We start from the raw sequence: 20,201 nt of genomic DNA on the forward strand, positions 1-20,201 counted from the left end.
TAGACAGTATTCAATAAATGATCCGGTTACTATTGTGTCTTCATACATAGTAGTAGCTAACTCTCAAATGCTTCCGCTATGTCAAGTTTTAAAATTCTGATGTTTTCTGTATTCTGCAGAACTATGTCATTCACACAATGTTACTTCGTGATTTGAAACTTTGAATTGATAATGGAATTTCATCTTTTGATCGATATGTCTTACTTCCTTGACTGCTACCCCCTTCTTCCCCGCTTCTTAATTCCCCCACTAGTCACGATTCCCCGTGCTTCCTATCCTTAGGAAGTGCGGTCGTGACAGAATGGTATCAGAGCAATTTTTCCTTCCGCTCTGGACCGAGAGTCGGTTATTCAATCTAGTCTAGACTCGTTTCGCTAGACTAAAAGAGTATTCATTGAAGGCTCAACATTCCGTCTCGTCGCGCTCAACAAAAGAGAAGGTAAAATGTTTTGAAATGAAAAATGTTTATGCAATTGATGTTGGATGTGATAATGAATGGAGTATGATTGATAATATTATGAGATGTAGACTTCAAAGGCCTTAGATGTAGGCTAAGTATACGAGCGGACTATGCTTTCTTTTAAGGCAATATATTTATCGATGGAATGAATGAGGCATAGAAAAGAGTGAATTCCAAGGGGTGATGAGATGACGAGACAATGACAACCTTGTGAAGCACGACTTGTTCTAGTTTGAAAGATTGACGAGGTTGCAAATTACTACGTTCTTTCATACCAGGGCGAAATGCTCGAACAAAAATAACGCACGAAACATCTATCCTTAGTTGATAACTGTAAAAGAAAGAATCATTTGGGTGAATATAGATTTGGGACTAGGATGTGCTACAAATGTGGTGGAGTTGGACACTTTGCCAAAGAGTGCCCGAGCAACAACAATGCTGGTTATGAGAAGACTACATGGAAACTCGAGGATAAAATTAAGGAGAAGTACCTGGAGTTGTTCGTTACAGATGAGCAAATTTCGGGACGAAATTTCTGTTAAGGTGGATAGAATGTAACACCCGTACTTTTTATAGTACTTGGAACAACATCAAGTTACGACGAGACGGATAATAAATTGTCTAAACGAAAGAAAACGAGCAAAAAAATAAATACTCGGGCTTCTCTATTAAAATTTGGGGTCCAAATGTTTTATAAAAATGGCTTTGGGCCATAACAAATAAATAAATAATTTTACAAATTTGGGCTCTGCAACTAAGTGAGCCCAAAGAATTTAATTAAAGTTGTAAGAGATGTCTTTGGGCCCAATTTGTTCTTAGAAAATTTTGTACAAACCCAAAATCTTTCTCTCTTCCCCTACGCCATTCTCCACTCCATGGAGACTCCCCATTTTCAAGCAACTTTTCACCTCCCAATCTTCCATCTTCCATCTTTAATTCACAATCTCTTTCCTAATCACTTTCTCAAACTCACAATCAAATGGACGAGAACAGAGAAGTCACCATCACACAACCCCTTTCAAATTCACCAATTCATAAACCATTGCACCAAGAACACATCTTTAGGGAATGAGGATCACGGAGTTGGCTGCTCGGGATTCTCAGCCACGAGACGTCGCTCACAGCGGGGCGAGGATGCGGCGCTGAGGAGATTCACGGAACAGCAACGGTGGCTGAAACCGGGGCTGACGGAGAGACCAGGCTGAACAGCGACGGACGGCAGCCGTGTGCGACCGTTCAGGGACGAGCTTGGAGGCAGCGGCGACGGAGAGACGGGATGGCGAAAGCACCGCGCGGCTGCTCGACGAGTCTCGAACAGCAGCGGGCTGATGAAACTCCGATCGTGCAGCGGTTCAGCGAAGGCGGCGTCGGACTTGGAGGGCGAGCAGCGAGCAGCAGCAGCAGCTCATGCTCCGTCACAGCATTGGAGGCGGTGGTGCTGTTTTTGCCGGCGACAACCAGCGAAAGAGAGAGAGAGAGAGAAAAAAAGATGGCTGCTTCGGCGGCGGCCGCAACAGCGGCAACGACGGCGGCTGAGCAGCGGCGTGATTGGATACCGGTGATGGTGGTGAAGCCGCCGTTGAGTCTGCGGAGGCGGCTGCGCAGCAAGAATAGTGACAGAGTTGAAGCATGTGAGGGAGAAACACGATGGGGAGGTGAGAATAGGTGCTGTGTGTTTTTAAAATTTGTTGGGCCATGCGAATTAATCATAAGTGTTGGGCAATGTATTTTAATTAAGGAAATGGAACACATTAAGTCAATGGGTGACGTGCACGCTTTTCGAGAACGAAATGGAGACCAAGTTAAGGCTTTAAACGAACGAGGTGGGCTTTATTACTTAAACTCTTTTATTTGAAATGATATGTTATGGTGAAATCAGGGTGGTTTAAAATAGTATGTCATGCCGTATTTTATGTTTTGAATTGCCTATCTGATTGTCTACTGGGATAATATCCTACTAGACTTTTATAGTTAACGAATTCGGGTCTGACTAGGGAGTGAGTCCCTACTCGGACTAGTGCACTGATAGGGATCGTGAGCCGTCCTTTGTGGTCGGCCGGTCCAGTGATCGAGTTTGTGGCCACATTCTCGTTTCACATGATAGCTCAGATATGGTACATGATGGGGGATGATGATTGCCTGCAGGCACTATTTTTATTAAAGGAATGATTTAGTGTTTCTCGGCCTTTTTAAAGTAAAACCCGAGATTCACTCGATGATGGCTTGACATATATTAAATGATAAATGTATTTTGGGCATGAGTTTACTGAGTGCATTAAGTACTCAGCCCTGCATATGTTTTCCCTATGTGCAGGTTGAGCGTGGACGGGAGACGGAGGATGTTGAGCATTGGACATAGACAGTATTCAATAAATGATCCGGTTACTATTGTGTCTTCATACATAGTAGTAGCTAACTCTCAAATGCTTCCGCTATGTCAAGTTTTAAAATTCTGATGTTTTCTGTATTCTGCAGAACTATGTCATTCACACAATGTTACTTCGTGATTTGAAACTTTGAATTGATAATGGAATTTCATCTTTTGATCGATATGTCTTACTTCCTTGACTGCTACCCCCTTCTTCCCCGCTTCTTAATTCCCCCACTAGTCACGATTCCCCGTGCTTCCTATCCTTAGGAAGTGCGGTCGTGACAGAATGGTATCAGAGCAATATTTCCTTCCGCTCTGGACCGAGAGTCGGTTATTCAATCTAGTCTAGACTCGTTTCGCTAGACTAAAAGAGTATTCATTGAAGGCTCAACATTCCGTCTCGTCGCGCTCAACAAAAGAGAAGGTAAAATGTTTTGAAATGAAAAATGTTTATGCAATTGATGTTGGATGTGATAATGAATGGAGTATGATTGATAATATTATGAGATGTAGACTTCAAAGGCCTTTGATGTAGGCTAAGTATACGAGCGGACTATGCTTTCTTTTAAGGCAATATATTTATCGATGGAACGAATGAGGCATAGAAAAGAGTGAATTCCAAGGGGTGATGAGATGACGAGACAATGACAACCCTGTGAAGCACGACTTGTTCTAGTTTGAAAGATTGACGAGGTTGCAAATTACTACGTTCTTTCATACCAGGGCGAAATGCTCGAACAAAAATAACGCACGAAACATCTATCCTTAGATGATAACTGTAAAAGAAAGAATCATTTGGGTGAATATAGATTTGGGACTAGGATGTGCTACAAATGTGGTGGAGTTGGACACTTTGTCAAAGAGTGCCCGAGCAACAACAATGCTGGTTATGAGAAGACTACATGGAAACTCGAGGATAAAATTAAGGAGAAGTACCTGGAGTTGTTCGTTAGAGATGAGCAAATTTCGGGACAAAATTTCTGTTAAGGTGGATAGAATGTAACACCCGTACTTTTTATAGTACTTGGAACAACATCAAGTTACGACGAGACGGATAATAAATTGTCTAAACGAAAGAAACGAGCAAAAAAAATAAATACTCGGGCTTCTCAATTAAAATTTGGGGTCCAAATGTTTTATAAAAATGGCTTTGGGCCATAACAAATAAATAAATAATTTTACAAATTTGGGCTCTGCAACTAAGTGAGCCCAAAGAATTTAATTAAAGTTGTAAGAGATGTCTTTGGGCCCAATTTGTTCTTAGAAAATTTTGTACAAACCCAAAATCTTTCTCTCTTCCCCTACGCCATTCTCCACTCCATGGAGACTCCCCATTTTCAAGCAACTTTTCACCTCCCAATCTTCCATCTTCCATCTTTAGATCACAATCTCTTTCTTAATCACTTTCTCAAACTCACAATCAAATGGACGAGAACAGAGAAGTCACCATCACACAACCCCTTTCAAATTCACCAATTCATAAACCAGTGCACCAAGAACACATCTTTAGGGAATGAGGATCACGGAGTTGGCTGCTCGGGATTCTCAGCCAAGAGACGTCGCTCACGGCGGGGCGAGGATGCGGCGCTGAGGAGATTCACGGAACAGAAGCGGTGGCTGAAACCGGGGCTGACGGAGAGACCAGGCTGAACAGCGATGGACGGCAGCCGTGTGCGACCGTTCAGGGACGAGCTTGGAGGCAGCGGCGACGGAGAGACGGGATGGCGAAAGCACCGCGCGGCTGCTCGACGAGTCTCGAACAGCAGCAGGCTGATGAAACTCCGATCGTGCAGCGGTTCAGCGAAGGCGGCGTCGGACTTGGAGGGCGAGCAGCGAGCAGCAGCAGCAGCTCCTGCTCCGTCACAGCATTGGAGGCGGTGGTGCTGTTTTTGCCGGCGACAACCAGCGAAAGAGAGAGAGAGAAAAAGATGGCTGCTTCGGCGGCGGCCGCAACAGCGGCAACGACGGCGGCTGAGCAGCGGCGTGATTGGATACCGGTGATGGTGGTGAAGCCGCCGTTGAGTCTGCGGAGGCGGCTGCGTAGCAAGAATAGTGACAGAGTTGAAGCATTGGAGGGAGAAACACGATGGGGAGGTGAGAATAGGTGCTGTGTGTTTTTAAAATTTGTTGGGCCATGCGAATTAATCATAAGTGTTGGGCAATGTGTTTTAATTAAGGAAATGGAACACATTAAGTCAATGGGTGACGTCATGCACGCTTTTCGAGAACGAAATGGAGCACAAGTTAAGGCTTTAAACGAACGAGGTGGGTTTTATTACTTAAACTCTTTTATTTGAAATGATATGTTATGGTGAAATAAGGGTGGTTTAAAATAGTATGTCATGCCGTATTTTATGTTTTGAATTGCCTATCTGATTGTCTACTGGGATAATATCCTACTAGACTTTTATAGTTAACGAATTCGGGTCTGACTAGGGAGTGAGTCCCTACTCGGACTAGTGCACTGATAGGGATCGTGAGCCGTCCTTTGTGGTCGGCCGGTCCAGTGATCGAGTTTGTGGCCACATTCTCGTTTCACATAATAGCTCAGATATGGTACATGATGGGGGATGATGATTGCCTGCAGGCACTATTTTTATTAAAGGAATGATTTAGTGTTTCTCGGCCTTTTTAAAGTAAAACCCGAGATTCACTCGATGATGGCTTGACATATTTTAAATGATAAATGTATTTTGGGCATGAGTTCACTGAGTGCATCAAGTACTCAGCCCCTGCATATGTTTTCCCTATGTGCAGGTTGAGCGTGGAGGGAGACGGAGGATGTTGAGCATTGGACAGAGACAGTATTCAATAAATGATCTGGTTACTATTGTGTCTTCATACATAGTAGTAGCTAACTCTCAAATGCTTCCGCTATGTCAAGTTTTAAAATTCTGATGTTTTCTGTATTCTGCAGAACTATGTCATTCACACAATGTTACTTCGTGATTTGAAACTTTGAATTGATAATGGAATTTCATCTTTTGATCGATATGTCGTACTTCCTTGACTGCTACCCCCTTCTTCCCCGCTTCTTAATTCCCCCACTAGTCACGATTCCCCGTGCTTCCTATCCTTAGGAAGTGCGGTCGTGACAGTATTGTGATTTAATATTCATACTTGGGTAGTGTGAATTAATTTTGGTGGAGAAGAATATCTTCGATCTTCGTGGAATTTATTTGGAAGTACTATATGTAGTACGCAGCGTGTTTGAAACCAATGATCAATTTTGAAGAATTAATAATTAGAACAACACTAAATATTAATTGTTACGTTGAACGATTTTAAATCTTTGTTGGGAACGAGACGACGAAATTAATTAAAATTTTCCGTGAACTTTAATTAATAAAAAAAAAATGCAAAAAGTAAATATTTGAACTTCTCAAATAATTATAAAGTCCAATGTTTATTACAATTGGCTTTGGGCTCTACAACTAAATGAGTCCAAATAATTAAATAAGTGGGAGATGCTTATTTTCTTTTGAGCCCAATTCCTCCTCCACCTCTATACTTCACGGCAGATTTCCCGGACGTGATATTTATTCTTCAAATCTGCTCCAAAAAGTCTGTTCAGTTTCCATCCCACTCTGCAGCCATTACCTGCGAGAATTAATCTCTAATCATGGTGATTAATCACCATTTATTCCAGCCAATAAGTACCCAAATAATGAGGATTTAATCACCATTACCCTCAAATCCTCGGCAAATCAACTTTTGTCTCACCACTCACAGTCTGCAAACTCTAGTAAAGTAACAAATTGAGAAAAGAGAGCCGAGAGAAAAAGTAGAGGAACTGCTGTCTTTTGTCTCAATCGCATACAAGCCCAAGGTAATTTATTTTCACAAATTCTTAGCACAAACTCCTCAGTTTCATTCCAGTTTCGAACACCCGCTATGGTTAATCGGAAAATACGAAAGAACATAAGAGAACTTATCTTGCGGGGTGAATCGGGGGCTGTCGAACAGTGAATCAGGGTTGTCCGGATGATAACTGAACAGCAGTGAAGGCGGACAACAGCAGCGGCGGTGGCTGGCGAGGGACAGCAGCGGCGGCTGTGTCACCTCCGCTCCTACAGCGATGACGGACGACGGCGAGCCAATAGAATTTCCGGCGACCGATTATAAGCGACGGGTGTAGGGCTCTTCAATTTGGGGATTTACTCCAAGTTGGGGATGCAATTCGGTCGGGATGTTGATACCGCCGATGGTGGTGACAGAACGGGGAGGGTTCTCTGGCGTGAGCTTGAGGGAGGCGACGAATTTGGGAGAGAACTCAAAATCTCCGGTGTACTTTTGACAGTGGGAGCCCAGCACGGTGGTGTTGGCGGCGAGGGAGGGTGTTAACCCATGTAGGATAAAAGGGGCTCAGTTAGTAATCAAGGAATGGAGGGCCCGTAGGCCAATATTTGTTAGCACTAATAGCCGTTTGATAGGCAATACTTATTCTTTTGTCATTGTTTGATACATATTGAATATAGATTATCGGTATCCAAAAACAAAACTCATATCCCTTTTTTTTCCCTCCCTCTTTTTTTCCCTCTCCTTTTTCATAGGGTAGCTGAAGTTGTCTAAAGGGTCTATTTATAAACAGAATTAGGAAAGTTCTTGGGTATTGGTGTTTGGAACTTGGAAGGTAACGATTCCTTACCCATTTCAACAATGATGTTCCAATTTTGTGTGTACCATTTATTTGTGCTGATTTTAGGTGTGTGCCTTTGTCAATCCTTGTGTGAAATTTTAGAATTTATTTGTGTTCTAATTTTTGTTTGGCCTGTGAAAGGGTGTGGGTACAGTCCGATGTATGCGCTTGCCTAATTATTCCCTCAATTATTCATTTACTGATTTTCGTTCATTTGATACCCTTGGAAGGTAATTATTCCCTCAATTTTGCTAAAGCTGTCTAAATGGTCTATCTAAAGGGTCTATTTATTTGTGTTCTAATTTTTGTTTGCAATTGTGGGTGTTGGTGTAGATGTGAAATTTTGCAATTTTTTCAATGGTGCATGTTCGGCTGTGAGTGTAGAGTATAGATTGTTAACAAGTTCTTTTTTTAGATAAACGTACAATGACTGATTACCGTTGTGGCAAAGTAGTCATGGAATCTGTTCTCGCTGATCATGGTATGCCTGTGAGTTCTTTATATAGTTTTGTGTTTAGTTCCCAAATGTTTCACACGGTCTTTGGTGTATGTATCTCTAATTCAGGAACTAGCAATATCCCTCGTCCCAAACAACCCAAAGGCGACAGGAGTAGGCGCATGTGGAGCGACCGAGAGGAAGAGGTCCTACTTGTGGCCTTAAAGGAGCTTGTTGCACATGGGTGGAAGTCCGACAACGGATTTCGGGGTGGGTACCTTAAGAGGCTGGAAGACGCAATGCGCAGGGAGTTCCCTACAACAGATATTAAGGGCACCTCCAACATTTCATCTAAGCTCTCTGCATGGAAAAAAAACTACTCCACTCTGCAGACTATACTTTCACTGAGTGGTGTCGGCTTCAATCTCAATGGAGACCATAAAATTGACTGTGATGATGAGCAATGGGCTCACATTGTGAAGGTACTCAACATTCTAATTCCATCTAAGTGAAGCTATCAGATGTTCGTTTGTGTGTTGACAGTTATGTTGGAAATGCTATTTTTTCAGGTTGATGCTAATGCAAAGCTTATGCGAAACAAATCGTGGCCATATTTGGATACATGGAAGGAAATTTTTGGCAAGGACAGAGCCAATGGGGCAGCTGCCGAGGACATACTCGATGCAATAAATGACATGTGTTCACAAGAGAACCTCATGGGGATTGGTTCGAGCAACAACTATAGCTCTGCCGAATTCTTCCCGACCAGCCAAGTCCCTGATGCTTCATCACCCCATGGGGAATCTGACAGTGTTTTCAGTACTCCGCGTGCGACTCCCACTAACAAGGTTCAAAGCAAAAAACGAAAGGTAATGTCTGAGCTGAATGGCATGGTGGAGATGCTTGCAAAAATGCACACTGCTACTAATGAGCGTCTTGAGCTCTTAGCATCTCGTATTGGATACGAATTCGATCTCACTAAGGCACGAAAGGAAGTGTTTGATCTTGTTGGTGTTATACCAGGGTTGACAATTAGGCAACAATTCATGGCATGTGGGTTCATACTACACAAAGTGGAGCGTCTGGACTTCTTTATGTCTCTGCCTGCTGCTGCAAAACAGGAGTATGTGATGATGGCTTTGGAGGATAACCCACCGAACTGAATGTTGGAATGTTGAACTACTTAGTAACTTTATCTATTTTGACGAAAGGGCTGCCTGTATGACTTTAGATCCCTCTTCATGGAAGTTTAGCTCTTTTAAGCATGTTGAGAAAGGTATGGTGGTTTTTGTAAAATGCTATGTAAATATTATGGTATATATTGCATCTATGCTTTTGTGTAGCTCTCTTAGACAAATATGATTGATGCTAAACAGAGAGTACCAGCCTTCATATTGGTACTTACATTCTGACCACCAAAATACATTATATAGCACACGTCCAAACTACATTCATAATATATACAACACACATCCAAGTAGCGTTAATAACATATATAGCACATCCAAGCAACTAGCCAAAAAACTAAACATAAGTTGAGGATAGGCTATAGAGAAGTAAAAGCACAGACTTTCTTGAGATGCAGACAAAAACCATCCACCTAGGTTCAGGGATCCAGATTCGCCCTCCACCCGATAGGACTGGAGGATGCACACGAGCTTCCTTGGGGTGAATAGTATGGCTTAGATGCAACCTCTGAGCTCTTCATTTGCAGGAGTCCGACGACTTTGATTTCCATTTGGCCGTTGGGAATGGATTTCTTTTTCATTGGTCGAACATCGATCACTATCATGATTGGGGTCCACGAACAGTTTACGTCGTGCTTTCTCCTTAACTGGCCATACAGGGGAGTTCACTTCTTCACTCCAAGCTTGAAGCGGTGAGATAAGTGGAGCATGCAGAGGAGCTTTATCACTAATGATTAAAGTTGGCTCATCTTCCCCAACCTTCGCTTGCTCATCACCGAAAAGAGTTACAAGCTCATTGTAGATGGGTGGTAGTAAGCCTCAGCTAGGTTATTTTTCTGTGGGAATAGTGAATTAATTATAGTGTTGCATACCTTAAAAATCTCTCGCCACACTTGGTGAGGAGCTACCACAACATTTGCCTCAGTTTCCTACAAAGTGTCATCGGTTATACCTGCTCTCAAGATGCAGGAACCTCTCGTACATCTCAGCCTAAGTTACCCCACATCCAAATTCCTTTTGAATAGCTACGGTGGCATCAATCATGTATGAAATGGTCTGGTACAACTTTCTTTCCCCACTGCATTTCTTTCTTTTTCTGGATAATTGTTTGGACGAGCAGTAGATCCATTGCCAGGGTCCAATGCTTCTTGTAGAAAAACACACGTTGCTGAGGTATGTTGAGATTCATCTTAGGAATAATTGCAAGTATGAAATGCTACAACTCGCTGCCCACTTCTATTTAAAAGTGGATTAGCATGTCTATATATGAGACAAATCACATTTTTGGTATAAGAAATTAATGCTCAACACCCACCCACTTCGACTTTATATTAATAGCTATAAATTGTGATGTGGCTTGGGGTAGTTGGCTGCAATGGGAAGTTGTTCGATCAGAACAACAATTAATGCTTTGCAATATTGACTACTTATTTCGTTATTTAATTCAGAACCAAAACAAATTTTTACCTCAAATTCAGGAGGATTGCAACGGATATGTTTGTGTGTATGCAGTGCTAGGCAGAGATCCAATGTCGCAAAAGACCTGTCACAGAAAATTAGGTCAGTTTCAACAATGAAAAGAAGAATTCATGTGGGGTCAGAATCTGCAGAAGAATGAGAAACACAACAATGGCCCGAAATTGGTTTGCCTTGTTATTGGGTGTCGTTGCAACGACACCCAACAAAACCCTATTCCCCAAGCTACACCGGTGTACAAATCGTCTCCCAAATCGACGACTTGAACTGCTCACAACAAAAATCAAGAGGATAAAAGCAATATAATGAACTCCAACCTGAGATGCAACTGAGATGCACAATTGAATTTGCAGCAAGGGTTTGAGAGCAAATGAACTCAAAAATGACGTATGTGGGAAGATTTGAGAAACCACCCAAGTGGAAGAATGAAATTTGCGTGCCTTTTGTGGTTCCAATAATTGATGAATCTTATTTATCCAAAAAAACAGCCCAAGATAATAATCTGTGCATTTGTGGCTCAATCTGCGGGCCTATGCGGGCCAGAGTACAAAAACGGGCTGATATGGTGGCCCAATAAGGGTATCAAATGAACGAAAATAACTAGATACTAATCTATTTCTTGGCTCTGCAGGCTATCAAACGACCCCTTAAAATCTTATCCTACATCAACTTAGTAATGACCCTAGCTTCTCTATACAAGTGTGGATAACCCTTCTCCTTATAAGGACTTTTAAGGGATAAGTGACCCATTTCTAATATGGTATCAGAGCGGCCCATGATGGATTTTATCTATTTATCTCTTCGCTTGCCTACCCACGTGATGGAAGTCCGATGTGTCATTCCGGCCCACACGTGAGGGGACGTGTTAAAACTCTTAAAATCTTATCTTACATCGACTTGGTGATGATCCTAGCTCCTCTTTATAAGCATGGGTGGACCCAAGTAGAAATAGGTAGGGCTAAAGCCCTTAATAAAAATATTTTTAAAACTATTTTCTTTTATAAATTTTTAAAATTTATTGAAATTTAATGTAAATTATTATATAAAAGCCCTTGTAAATGATCTAAAACACCAAAAATACAACTTTAGAACAAAATTTAGAAATCTCAGCCCCTAATCATATTTTTTTCTGCGTCCGCCCATGTATATAAATGTGGATAACCCTCCACCTTATAAGGCCTTTAAACGGTGAGTGACCCATTTCTAATAGAGGGGATCAGAGGTGTCGACTAGAGGGGATTGGAAGGACTTGGAAAGAGACGAAAACACGATTAGAATGCGGATCAAGTTATATGGAATGATAACCGAACCAGTTGCATCAGTTAGCAAATGTCGTTGCCACTTAATCAATGTAGTCTTGCTCTCGCTCTTTCTTCCTTACCAAAGTAATTTGTAAACTCCCAATTTTGCACAACTTTAACAGTAAAGCCGCAAGTTCGGGGTCGATCCCACAGAGAAGTTGGTGTGTTGAGTGTGTGAGTAGTGAACAGGGGGGGTTGGCTGCTGCCACGCTTTAACTTGAGAGTTTTTAACTACTGTTTTTACTCTAGGCAGAATTAAACTAGCTAGCTTGATCAACGGAGATTTAACTACTGGGTCAAGTAAATTGCAGGTAACAGCGGAAAAGTAAATGCGAGGATGAAAATGAAATAACTTTGATTAAACTAAACTGAGAGCAATACAACGTGAAATTAAAACTAAGCTAATACTTCGGAAAATAAGAAAGCAAGTAGGCGGGTAATTTAGGAATACGCCGGAAGAAAACAAGTATTCTGCAGCGCTTCTTTAATTCCCCTTTCTAACTATGCATTACTTTATCTAAGCTAAGCTATTCTAGAGAACTGGACTAAGCTAAACTAAGCTAAACTAGACGGAAAGTAAAGGATCTCCTCCTTCTTGTGATGACACATCCTCTATTTATAAGCTCGATTCGGCCTACAGCTGGATAACGATCCTGACAGGGAATATTCGATCATGCTGAGAATGAGCGACTTATTGATTGCTACGTGCCTTTCTTCTAGAATGACGACGCTTTTGAGTAACAGATTCATGACTCAGGTCCGTCCTTGCGTCTCATAAGCTAGCACGTGTCCCCTTCTAGAACGTTGGTCTTACGATGCTCATTTCCTCACGTGTTCTTCTTCTAGAATCCAGTGGTCCCCGCCTAACTGCTTGATCACTCCCCTTGATCAACTCCCCCGATTCTTGGCCTTTTATCGTCTTTTGTACTTGCTTGATCAGTTTGGCCTTGCTGCCTTGGTCAAGTGACATTCCTGCACATTTAACACTTGTTTTGCACGATAAACCGATCAAGCATCGTACTTTTTACCCTTAAACCGATGCATGAAATGAGCCTTATCAAACTGCTCACACTTAAAACATACTTGTCCTCAAGTATAAAGAAAAAAAGAAAAGAAAAAAGATAAGACAAATTTCAGGCATGGTTTACTTATTTCACAGGTAAAAGAAAAAATGAAAACAAGACTTCAAGATAAAAAACACTTATTCACATGTATGCATTAGACTGAATAATTTTCCAACAATCATACCCGAGGTCGAGGTCAATCCATTTGCCAGTAGCTTGTGTTCCTTCTCTTTCGCTTTTACTTGATCAAGGTGTCAGCTTGTCAAGATTGCTCAATATAAAAACCAATGTTGGATTCACTCAATCACTCATTTCTCACCAGAGATGTTAGGACTTGTTCATTCGGTGTTGCCACAAATTTAATACTTTGAATCGGACTGCACAAGATAGTTCCTTAAGGTCTTTGTTTTGGGTTGTAACGGGGCTCAAGGGTAGTAACGTATTAGGGTAGGGTCCTAGGGGTTCTAAGTTTAAAATAAAATTTGTAAATTAAAAAGAAAAATCACATGAGTCAAAAAGCCAAAGATTTGACTAAACTCGCTGGATCAGATTTGGGATATTTATTTCTTTCTCTGCTTGATGCTCCTTCTTGGTCAAATATCGACCTTTAGCCTTATAACTTCCGGCTTATTTCCTGACTTTTGATTTTATGGGTCAGGTTACAACTATTTCCTGCCCTCTTTTTCTCAAACCTTTTCTTCATTTCTTTTTATAAGATCAACCCGATTGTCTAACTTGATCAACCCCTCTACCCTTCATTTCGACCATTCTATCGATATCCCCTTTTGTTTCCCTTGACAAAATTCATCTCTTTGACCCTCTTTCCTCATGTGATATGAAACTTTGAATTTGGTTTTAAGGCTTCAAGGAATGGGTAAGAGTGTATGGGCTCAACGTGGTTAACTAAGGGGTGCCTTGATTAGTGAGGCAGGTTTGTGGAACGAAGGAAGAAAATGGCTCAAAAGGCTAAGTCCTAGTGCCTTTAGTCCTTACTACTTGTGCAATTGTCATCTCAATATTAAAAGTCAGCCTCTCGTAAAATTTCCTTTTGTAAAAATAGTAGAAGGTGTTCTACTTTTGGCTTATAACTCACATATAGAGAGGCTTCACAGTTGGTTTAGAAATTGAGCGTTTCCATCATACTTGCGTCGTTCAAATTGATAAAGTTTTTGCAATCAAATTTTTAAACGTGAGCATACTGAATCCTTTTTCTAACTCTTCCAAAAAGTAATCAAGTCTTCCAATTATCCAATTTCATGCATATTGCCTATTTTATTACTAACTAGAATTTGTTATTTTTGTAAAGATTTTTAGCATGTATGATTCTATTGTAACTAACTCGTCCCCCCTCCCCACTACATATGAACTCGTCCTCGAGGGACTTGATACAGTGGAAAAAAAAGGGTTAAGCACATGCAACGACACAACAACAAACAAGATAAACTTCTCACACTTAGACCAGACACTGGGCTAAGTGTGAGAAGTGCCAGCGATCAACGCATGCTAACAAATATAGAAAAATATAACACATAGGCAGAACAAACAACAATTTCCATAAACATCTCACACTTAGTCCATACACAGGACTAAGTGTGAGAATGGAGTCAAAACACAGTTTACACAAAGAAACAGAGTTAAGGGTGATACTTCTGCCTTCTAGATGGTTGAATCAGGGGATGTTGCACGCCTTCCTAATAGCCTCCATTTCACAGGCCTTCCTTATTGCCTTCATGGTGTTTGTGCTCATCAGAGCTCCTTCTCCTTGGTATTTTTATTCTTTTTCTCCTTCGCTGGGAGAAGCATGCTGGCAGCATTAGTAAGCCCCATACCTTGGTTGGTATGGTGGCCCTTCTTGGGAGGAAGAAGGATACTTTCTTCCTCCTTCCTCTTGCTCTCTTCCTCTGCTCTCACCTGGCTGCCCTCCACAGTCTTGCTTGCTTCTACGGCTGCCCTAGTCCCTTGGTGCGCTTGTCTCTTCTCATCCACTTGCTGCCTTGAACCCTCAGCTTCAAGAAGCAGTTGGTCCATCGTTCGGCGATGCATTCTTTTCGGGATGGAGTCATCCTCCTCTGCGGGTGGTGGCGAAGCGGGGTCCTTAGACCGAGAAATTCCTAGGCGAGCTTTGAGGGCGGTGTAAACCTCCACGGGGTCAGCACCGGTGGGAAATTTTCTGAGTACGGAGTCCATACGCCTTATGTCAGCCGAGTCCACATATTGGAGTGGGCTGATGAATCTATGAGGCAATAATGGGGTTCCGGTGGTTGGTGGGCTGGGTGGTGACAAGGATCTCTGATTATCACTGTTGATACCGGCTCCTGAAGAAAATGAGGAAGTATTGAGAGTCTTGAGTTGATTGCCCTACATTTCTTTCTGATTATGATTTCGGGTGATTTGAACTTGGAAAGAATTAGATGAGGATAGCACAAAGGTTCTGAAGGTAGTTGATGGAAAGTGAGATCCGAAAAACCCTTTTTATACTGCAACCCCGACTGTTGAGATTCTTGCCAGTTTGAGATCTCTGCGCCTGTTCCGACTTGTGCGACTCTTCACGTGCAGGCACACCTTTTTAGAGTGCCAGGTGGCAAAGCTTCTCCGATACGCTTCCTCCTTCTCTCCAAGACATCTCTTCATTGTGACAGTTGGCGCCGCCTGACACCTCTCTAATTACTGCATACGTCTTATCATCACCTGCCTTTGTCAACTCAGTCACTATACTACCGATCAAATTCAATTTGCACTGATCACGTGGACCATTAAATCCAGATGACGACTCACATAATTCCACTTGATCAGTTTCTTTCCTCCACTTCCGACTTTTAATTTTCTAAGAAATAAAAATAACACATTAAAAACTATTTACACTAATAAGGATTTGACCGGGTTCCCATGGGATGTTACTTGATCAGTTTAATAGATTTGAAATTTGTCGCTTGATCAAGCAGACTTCCCATGAGTACCCGATCACTCCTTCTACCTGTTCATTGGTGCGAGCTAGGAATTAGTAGTGGAATGTCGCCCACTACAAACGCCTCCATTCCTTCCCTTCCTGTCGACTCACTTGCTACCAAGTTGTAGGCCATATCTGCAAACACTGCCATTTTCTGTGCGTGTTGTCCCCAGCTTATCTGTTTGCTTTGATCAATTTTAACTTCCTGGCAGATCCGCTGTTCTTCAGATTGTGACTTGATTAGATGCAGGTGCCCTTTAGGGAAATCGGCTGGAGTGGTTTCCCTGTTTCCTTCTCGCAGAATTCGGCGCAGGTGATGCACCTCTCTGTACTTACATATTTTCTTATCCACTGCTTCCCATTCAAACTCCAGTATAAGGAATAACCACCTGTGCAAACGCGGGTTTGATCCCCTTTTCGCTAAGAGGTACTTGACGGCCGCCTGGTTTGTATACACTATTACCCTGGAACCAAGTAGGTATCGTCCGAACTTTTCAAATGCAAAGACTACTGATAGCACTTCCTTTTCGGTCGCATCATAGTTCCTTTGTCCCCGATTCAATGTTTCTGACACGTAGAGGGAAACGTAACTCTCCCCTTGGATTTTCTAACTTAATACTGCCCTCACGGCATGATTGCTAGCATCGCACATCACCTGAAAGGGGTGATTCCAGTCAGGGGCGCGTATTTTTGGAAAGTTTATCAATCGGTCCCTTGGAAACGCAGCCTTGCAGCCATCAGAGAACTCAAACTTCATGTTATTCGGAAAAAGCTTCGTTAGGAGCTGGGCACTTTTTGCGAAAACCTTGATGAATCTTCTATGGATCCTGGCGCGTCCTAAAAAGGTTCTGACCTTCTCCTAGTCGGTAGAGTATGGGAGTTTCACTGCTTGCGTGTGCATTGCTTCGATTGTTCGAGGGTCTGCCCAGTTTGAATTCCGCCCTTTGGGTGTCAGTTTCGGTTGACACTGGAAGAGTAACTCTTCCAATCTTAGGGTGGGGCTAATTCTCCATTGTCGATTAAAGTGGGGCGTCCCTCCCTTTTTTATCATGGGATGCATATACAGATCCGGGTGAGTTTCTATCAAGGCAGGCGTTTTCCACTTGACTACCCCTTGATCCGGCCTCAGTTTTTTCTTCGATTTTCCTTCCTATTCCTGCAGATTTAGGTTGACTAGTTTGTTATTGGCCTGGTTGGTAAGGTTCTTGAGAGTCATCGGCGATGCTGGTGCGAGGTTAGTTGCCTTGTAGGCGAGGGATCTTCCTTTAGCATTCCTTACAATGGGGCGGCTTGGTCAGGTGGTTTCTCGACCCTTCTAAGTTGGGTAACCTCCTTTGACTCGGTTGGGTGTGACGGTTGGCAAAATTTCATAATTGCCCTTCTAATGGCTTGATCGTCCATTTCTCCAGTCATCGTCGTATCAAACCATTCTGCTGCCTCTCTCTTGAGCTGTTCACCTTCAGTGGAACCAGAGGGTGGTTCTTTGAAGGATTTCTTTTCCAGGTACTTTCGCTCCCAAGGTGTGATAGTGTCTGCTGATTGAATGGTCTCGCTATCCTGCGGCTTCCTCACAGCTTTGTCAATTTCGAATGTAAGTTGTTCTTCATTTAAACTTAGATGTATCGTCACATGGTGAACATTAATGACTGTGCTAGCCATAGATAGGAATGGCCTTCCCAAAAGGATGCCCACAGGCTCTTCTGCTCCTGGCTCTGTCGTCTTTATGATGAAGAAGTCGGCGGGGTACATAAACTTGTTTACTTTGACAAGTTCATCTTCCAGAACTCCTTCGGGGTAGATGCAAGACCCGTCTGCTAGCTGTATTTCCATATCGGTTTTGACAAGCTTAGCATCTTCCAGCTTCTCGTATATAGAATACGGCATAATATTGATGGAAGCCCCCAGATCGCACATTGCTTGCGCCATTTGGACGTTTCTTATGGAAATTGGGAGCGTAAATACCCCTGGGTCAGCTTCCTTTGGTGGAAGATCACTAGATTGGATCACTCCAGTCACATTTTCTACTTCGCCCATCTTCCTCTTCCCAGCAACCTGTTTATGGGTGCCAGATTCTTTTCCTTTTGTGACTTGATCAAGGGTGTTGGACTCAAGGCTTCCGTTATGATTGAGTCTAGGTGCTGGAAAACTCGCAGATGAGCTTTGATAAACTGTTTCTAATTTTAGAGAGACTGTATTGACATTTTCACGCCCTGTAGGTTGCTGCACTGTGGCTGGGAGCTTTCCCTCATTCCCTCTCAGCTCGCCCAATGACATGGCTACCTGGGACAACTGCTTTGTAAGCATTTCGAGTGCAGCCCTCTGTTCTTTCTGAGTGTCTTGCAGCCCTCTGTTTGTTATATCGCTGATTAAATCGACCTCCTCCATGGCCTTGCTGATAGTAGCCGGAAGGTCCATACTCTGGCTGGAAGTGATTCTGCAGGTTTCCTCTTTGGTACTGCGGGACATAGTTCACCATTTGATCATTTGGTTGTCTTCCCTGGTTGCCAAACTGAGGGACTTAGGGCTGGTACCCCCACTCTCCTTCCTGTTGTCGGCTTGACCAGTTAGGTTGTCCTCCACTTGACCAGTTCCCTTAAGGTCCTCTTGACCATCTTGCCTGACCGCCCTGCAATTTGTTCCCTCCAGTGTTCGGCCTCTCCTGGATCCGTGCAGACCAGTTGGGTTGCCCTTCAGAGGGTTGTACTTGTTGGGTTAATAACTGGAGCGGTTGGTTTCGATTCTGATCAGTACACCTAAAGTTTGGGTGGTCCCTCCATAGAGCATCCCCCTGCTTCCCCTGGATCCAGTTCCCATTCACGTTCCAATGACCTACGGCATTCACTTGGGCTTGCGGCTCTACCTCAGGGGGAAACTCGCAATAGTAGTAGTGATGCTCTTCTGGTAGGGATGGTTGCGGCACATACTGCGTTTCCTTTGGTGCAGGTGGTGGAGGTGGTCTGGCTTTTTCTACTGCCTCCAGCAGCTTCTTCTCCATCTGCTCAAATCGAGCCTCCAGCTTTTCATCGTTACGCGCCTCTGCTACATGCACTGCCCCTCTTCTATACTGGCCTCGAGATGTCTCGTACGACCGCTTAGCCTCGATCAGCCTCTCCAGTATATTTTTGGCTTGGCTAAACGGGGTTTTCGAGAAATCCCCTTGAGTTGTGAGGTTGAGGTCGTTCTTGCTATCCACAGTGAGTCTACTGTAGAAAACAGAGTAAATTTCCTTCTCCTTCATCTTGTGGTTGGGGCATGATTGAAGCAGCCCTTGGAATCTGTCCCAGTACTGACCGAGGGGCTCATCGTACTCCTGTCTGGCTTCGGTAATCTCCCGTTTGAGGGCACTCGACTTTGATACTGGAAAGAAGCGGTCGAGGAATATCATGCGGAATTCGGCCCAGGTCCTGATGGATCCTTCTGGCAGCCTTGACAGCCAGACACCCGCATCGCCCTTTAAAACGAAGGGAATAGCTTTGAGCCTGTAATCTTCAGATGTGGATCCAGCCGGCCCGGGCTGAATATCACAGTATCGGCAGAACTCCTCCAGAAATGCGTACGGACACTCTTTTGAAAGACCGTAAAAGTGGGACAAAACAGCCAGTACTCCTGATTTGATCGCGATGGTCTGCATCCCAGAAGTAGCAGCAATGGCATGTGTGAGCTCCTTTTCATCATGAGCGTGCAGAGATCCGATACAGGAGTCGTCAGTGACAAGGGCCATCTCTGCTGGTGGTGCTTGTGTGTTCTGTTCACCGGCTGCTGCGGCTTCTAATGCTGCTCTGTAACGAGTGGTGACAACGCCGGCTTCCTGGACTCTCCAATGAGCGTTAGTCTCTCTGTATAGAAAGGGATGATTCCAGTGTCCACCGCGTTGGTACCTTCTCATCAATAGTGAAAAACAAAATGAGAAAACAAGGAAATAAGACTATATACACCTACGCACTACGCACAAACATAAAGTAACACCATGCTTCCCCGGCAACGGCGCCATTTTGGAAGGACTTGGAAAGAGACGAAAATGCGATTAGAATGCGGATCAAGTTATATGGAATGATAACCGAACCAGTCGGATCAGTTAACAAATGTCGTTGCCCCTTAATCAATGCAGTCTTGCTCTCGCTCTTTCTTCCTTACCAATGTAATTTGTAAACTTCCAATTTTGCACAACTTTAACAGTAAAGCGGCAAGTTCGGGGTCGATCCCACAGAGAAGTTAGTGTGTTGAGTGTGTGAATAGTGAATAGGGGGTGGCTGCTGCCACGCTTTAACTTGGGAGTTTTTAACTACTGTTTTTACTCTAAGCAGAATTAAACTAGCTAGC

General features: G+C 43.2%; 1 protein-coding gene and 2 long non-coding RNA genes across 7 annotated transcripts; 1 reads left to right on the forward strand and 2 right to left on the reverse strand.

Moving 5' to 3' along the window:
- Positions 1-6,188: 6,188 nt before the first annotated feature.
- Positions 6,189-6,650, reverse strand: LOC121745330. The gene is made up of 2 exons (XR_006038801.1): positions 6,521-6,650; positions 6,189-6,431 (listed from the first exon to the last, which is right to left on the reverse strand). It is a non-coding gene; the product is annotated as an uncharacterized LOC121745330 (long non-coding RNA).
- On the forward strand, positions 6,326-9,248 carry LOC121745300. 5 transcript variants are annotated; one of them, XM_042139166.1, is made up of 5 exons: positions 6,425-6,660; positions 7,385-7,464; positions 7,886-7,951; positions 8,036-8,388; positions 8,476-9,248. In XM_042139166.1, exons 3-5 carry the CDS (start codon positions 7,897-7,899, stop codon positions 9,067-9,069), a joined length of 1,002 nt encoding a protein of 333 aa, XP_041995100.1. In that variant the 5' UTR covers positions 6,425-6,660; positions 7,385-7,464; positions 7,886-7,896; the 3' UTR covers positions 9,070-9,248. The 5 variants fall into 5 exon arrangements, with proteins under 5 accessions (XP_041995109.1, XP_041995117.1, XP_041995100.1 ...); XM_042139175.1 differs by lacking the exon at positions 7,385-7,464 and having other exon boundaries at positions 6,326-6,660; positions 7,925-7,951; XM_042139149.1 differs by having other exon boundaries at positions 6,425-7,464.
- Positions 9,249-9,312: 64 nt separating this feature from the next.
- Positions 9,313-10,998, reverse strand: LOC121745335. Its single transcript, XR_006038802.1, has 3 exons — positions 10,887-10,998; positions 10,561-10,636; positions 9,313-10,237 (listed from the first exon to the last, which is right to left on the reverse strand). It is a non-coding gene; the product is annotated as an uncharacterized LOC121745335 (long non-coding RNA).
- Positions 10,999-20,201: the final 9,203 nt, after the last annotated feature.

Source organism: Salvia splendens, chromosome 1 (genome assembly GCF_004379255.2).
Source record: "Salvia splendens isolate huo1 chromosome 1, SspV2, whole genome shotgun sequence".
Lineage (NCBI taxonomy): Eukaryota > Viridiplantae > Streptophyta > Magnoliopsida > Lamiales > Lamiaceae > Salvia > Salvia splendens.

What these genes read in the sequence shown, in the direction of transcription:
- LOC121745300 (XM_042139149.1), top strand. Translation starts at nt 7,897, where the DNA reads ATGACTGATTACCGTTGTGGCAAAGTAGTCATGGAATCTGTTCTCGCT. An exon ending in ATCTGTTCTCGCTGATCATG is followed by an intron (nt 7,952 to 8,035) that starts GTATGCCTGTGA and finishes TCTCTAATTCAG; the next exon opens with GAACTAGCAATATCCCTCGT. An exon ending in AATGGGCTCACATTGTGAAG is followed by an intron (nt 8,389 to 8,475) that starts GTACTCAACATT and finishes CTATTTTTTCAG; the next exon opens with GTTGATGCTAATGCAAAGCT.